General features: G+C 60.1%; 1 protein-coding gene across 1 annotated transcript in view; it reads left to right on the top strand.

Annotated features, from left to right (window-relative positions):
- Positions 1 to 2,665: 2,665 nt before the first annotated feature.
- LOC104529366 (ubiquitin-conjugating enzyme E2 R1) overlaps positions 2,666 to 3,576 on the top strand; it is a gene marked incomplete at its 5' end in the record, with an annotated part of 2,095 nt that continues 1,184 nt past the window's right edge. Inside the window, 2 exons of the mRNA XM_010173656.2 lie at positions 2,666 to 2,773; positions 3,355 to 3,452. Of these exons, the coding sequence (XP_010171958.2) occupies positions 2,666 to 2,773; positions 3,355 to 3,452 (206 nt within the window). The remainder of the gene's footprint in view (positions 2,774 to 3,354; positions 3,453 to 3,576) is intronic.

Raw genomic sequence — 3,576 nt, 5'->3', positions numbered from 1 at the left:
GGTGAAGAAGGGAGCCTGTGTGCAGGTGGCTGCTGCCAAGCTAGGCAGGGGATCCCGTCCTTGGAAGGGGGATTTGGCTCTCCCAGGGGCTCTGCCTCCCAAGGGCTTTTCCTCCTTCCTGCCCTCTCTGTCCCCCTAATCTGTGGGCGCAGGAGAGCGAGCTCGGGGTCCCTGGTGTTCCCTCTCCTGGAGGGGACCGGGGGCATCGACAGCAAAGAAGAGACAAAGGACTCTCCTGTTCAGGCAGCAGCTCGAGCTGGGGGGGGAGCGAGTGTGGGGTTTTGTTTGGGGTTGGAGTGGAAGGGGGAGGCGTGCGCGGCCCGTCTGCGCAGTCCCTGCGGGGGAGGACGTGTATCTGCTCTTCCCAGATGTTGTGCAACCTGCGGAGCTGTTTTCTTCCTCTTTCTCTTCCTCCCTCCTCCTCTGTGAGCTCTCCTGTTTTCATCCTGTTGCTGACAGGGTGGGGATGCACCCGGGGTGAGTCAGCCCGAGGGTCAGCCCTGCCCGAGGAGCTGGGAGGTTTGTTTTTCCCGTGGAGTGGTGGCAGCCAGGTCTGGTGCTTCAAGAGTCAGGTTTTCTCTCTTTGCTGAAATTGAGTCTTTTTCCGTAGCCTCCTTTTCCCCTCAGCACGAGGCTCTTTGAACTCTCACCCACTCAGCATCTCGTGCTCCTGTTTTGTGCCCGAGAGCTTCCAGACTCGGTGCTGTTTGGTGGAAGTCCTTGGGACTCTGTGTGAGAGGAGAGGGAAGGGGCCGAGTCCTCTTCCAGCCTGTGGTACCATCAAGCCCGTGTGTGTACAGCAGAGCTGGGCTGCTTCCCGAGCCCCCTTCGGGAACACTTTGCCTCTGGCTGGTTTTGTTCTGATCCCCTCGGGTACAACAAAGGGGATTATTCTGCAAAGTTCAGCTGTTTGGCCGGAGCCCAGCGCGGAGCTGCGTGTTGCTGTGTGCGTGTGCGCTGCCCTGGGCTGCCCGGAGCTCCGCGCACACACGGCACGTCCAACCCCCGCCACCTCCTCCTCCCTGTTCCCTCTTTCCAACCCTTGTCCTGTGCCTCCCAGCACAGGGTGGGTCCAGCCTGGAGCCTGTGTAGCCTGTGTAGGGAGGGAGCTGCCGCGATCGGAGCCTCCTTGGACTCGCCGTGAGATCAGGTTGTGCCAGGGACAGACCTCAGACCCTGGCAGGGTGGGAGAACAGAGACCTTGGAATCCAGGAGGGCGCTGGGGTTGGTTGGGGCACTGAGGAGGAGGAGGACAGATGTCTCTCTGCCTTCCAGGCTAATCTTTTAACGGGTGTTAGCTGACGACAGGGTTTGGCAGCGTCACCTATTGTCGAGGCTGTAATTCCAGAAGCATCCGGAGCTGTGTTTGCAGTCACCCTCCTGAATGGGGCCCACGGGGCTCGTGGGGCTCGTTCCGTGGGTGGAGAGTGATCTTGGGTGGCTGCTGGACAGAGCTGGGGTAGTCAGCACTGTCACTTCACAGATCCAACATCTAAATTCTTGTGTACACAAACTCAGAGAGAAATAAACGTTCCGGGAGCCGTTGGGTGTTTTAAGTCTTTAAAACAAACATTTTGTTTGTTTGTTTCTGGCTGTGGACTCCTTTGGGAGCAGGGGCTGAATCTCCATCTGGAAGTTTGCTTCCAGAGCCTGGAAACACCTGAGAGCTGGAACAGTTACCACAGGCTGTGCAGTGACGTGGGGAGAAGCTGTCCCCATCCTCATGGGATACCTGGCACCGGCGGGCTGGGGCAGCAGCTCCCTGGGGAGGATGAGGATGCTGCTGTGTGTCTCTGTGCCAGGACTTTGCCTCCCCACGCTGAGGCCAGCAGCAGCCTGTCCTTTTGGCCACCTTAATCCCTCAGTTTTTGTGGCTGTCACACGCAGGAGGAGCCTGTGGTGGGCTGTTTGTCTCTGCTGGTGCTGGAGTCGTGGGCTGCGGTGTGATCTTCATGTGCTTTTATTTTTAGCACCTGAGCTACGCGCCGCGGTCAGTTTGACTTGGTCTCTCTTTTTTTTTCAGTGTTGATGGGCTATTTTTAGAGATTCAGTGTGTTGATTGGAGCACTGAGAGCCTGGTGGCTCCTTCCCCGTGAGCTCTGAAGGGTAAACAGCCTTTCCTGCAGCGCTGCAGCCGTCGCAGCATCCCTGACAGCGGGGCCGGGGATGGTCCCAGACTCGCGGTCGGGATCCAAGTGCCGCTCGGTTTATTCGGGTCTGCAGCTCGAGCTAGTGGCACCCATCTGCCCTCCCGGAGCAGCCTGCCCTGGGTGTCCTCGCCCTGTGCTGGGGGTGCTGGTGTGGGAGGGGGCACTAAGCGTGTGAGGTACGTGCCCAACCAGCACCACGAGCTCGTGCTGTGCTCTGCCTGGGGCCCACTGCCTCCCTCCGTGTCAGAGAGCACCAGGTGAGCACGGGTGGGCCCCAGTGAAGAGGTTCTGGGTCAGGGTGGTGGTGAAGGAGCTGCTGGGTCTCACATCCGCTCACCTTCCTCTGCACCACGGCCGGGCAGCCGCGCTGCCGGTGTCCTGCCTGTGGAGCTGGCAGACCTGGAGGCTCTGTCTCTGCAGGAGCACAGCTGGACTTGGCACAGGTTCTTTTTTCCTGGTGCTGTGGGGAGATCTGTGGTTTCCTTCCCTTCCTTCTCACTAGCTGATGCTCACTTCTCCTCATTGTTTCCTTGCAGGCTCGTCTCCGGTTTCCCATCGACTACCCCTATTCTCCTCCTGCCTTTAGGTTCTTAACCAAAATGTGGCACCCCAACATCTACGAGGTAGGTCACCTGGAACAGCGTGGGGTGGCCTGGACAGGCCGTCTGTTGTGCCTGTGAAAACACCAGCCTTTGTCAGCAGCACGGCACTGGGAACTCGGTGCCTTCGGCGTTTAGTGCCTGGCACTGGAAGTGCAGCTAACGAGCTTGTGACAGCTGGTCTCCAGTGCTGGAGCTGGTTCCAGGTCAGCCAAGCTTGCCAGGCTTGGAGGCTCCCACGCTTGGCTAGCAGGGACGTTGTCCTTACGCCCGGGGTGGATGCAGAGCGAGCGATGCCGTGGCCCCGGGGCTGTGTGCCTGCGGTGGATGCTGCCTGGGGCTGGCGATGCAGCCCGTGGTTAGGCAGCCTCATCTGTACCCTGCTGCAGTCACGGGGTGTTATCCAAGGCCTGAGGCTGCGGGCAGCGTGGTGGGGACACCCCCTTCTGCTGCCCCCCCTTAAGGACCGACAGAACAGGCTGGGTTTTTTGGCGTAAGCCACAGTGAAGAGTAAAGAGGCTGCTGGAACAGAGGACCCAGCTGCTGCTGCTGGAGGGCGCTTGGGGCAGCAGCTCCTGAGGATCCTGTTTCACTTGTGCTTTCAGACGGGTGATGTCTGCATCTCCATCCTCCACCCGCCCGTGGACGACCCGCAGAGCGGGGAGCTGCCGTCTGAGCGGTGGAACCCCACCCAGAACGTGCGGTAAGGGCCGTGCAGGGGGTGAGGGGTGGGGACTGGCTGTGTGCTCTGCTGTGCTGTGCTGCTGTGCTCTGAGGAACAGCCAGAGCCTGCACAGACCGTGTGTGAGCCCGTCAGCCCGTGCACT

The sequence above is a fragment of the Antrostomus carolinensis genome, unplaced genomic scaffold (genome assembly GCF_000700745.2).
Source record: "Antrostomus carolinensis isolate BGI_N321 unplaced genomic scaffold, ASM70074v2 scaffold31418, whole genome shotgun sequence".
Taxonomy (NCBI): Eukaryota; Metazoa; Chordata; class Aves; order Caprimulgiformes; family Caprimulgidae; genus Antrostomus; species Antrostomus carolinensis.
This window is presented reverse-complemented; position numbering and strand designations above follow the sequence as displayed.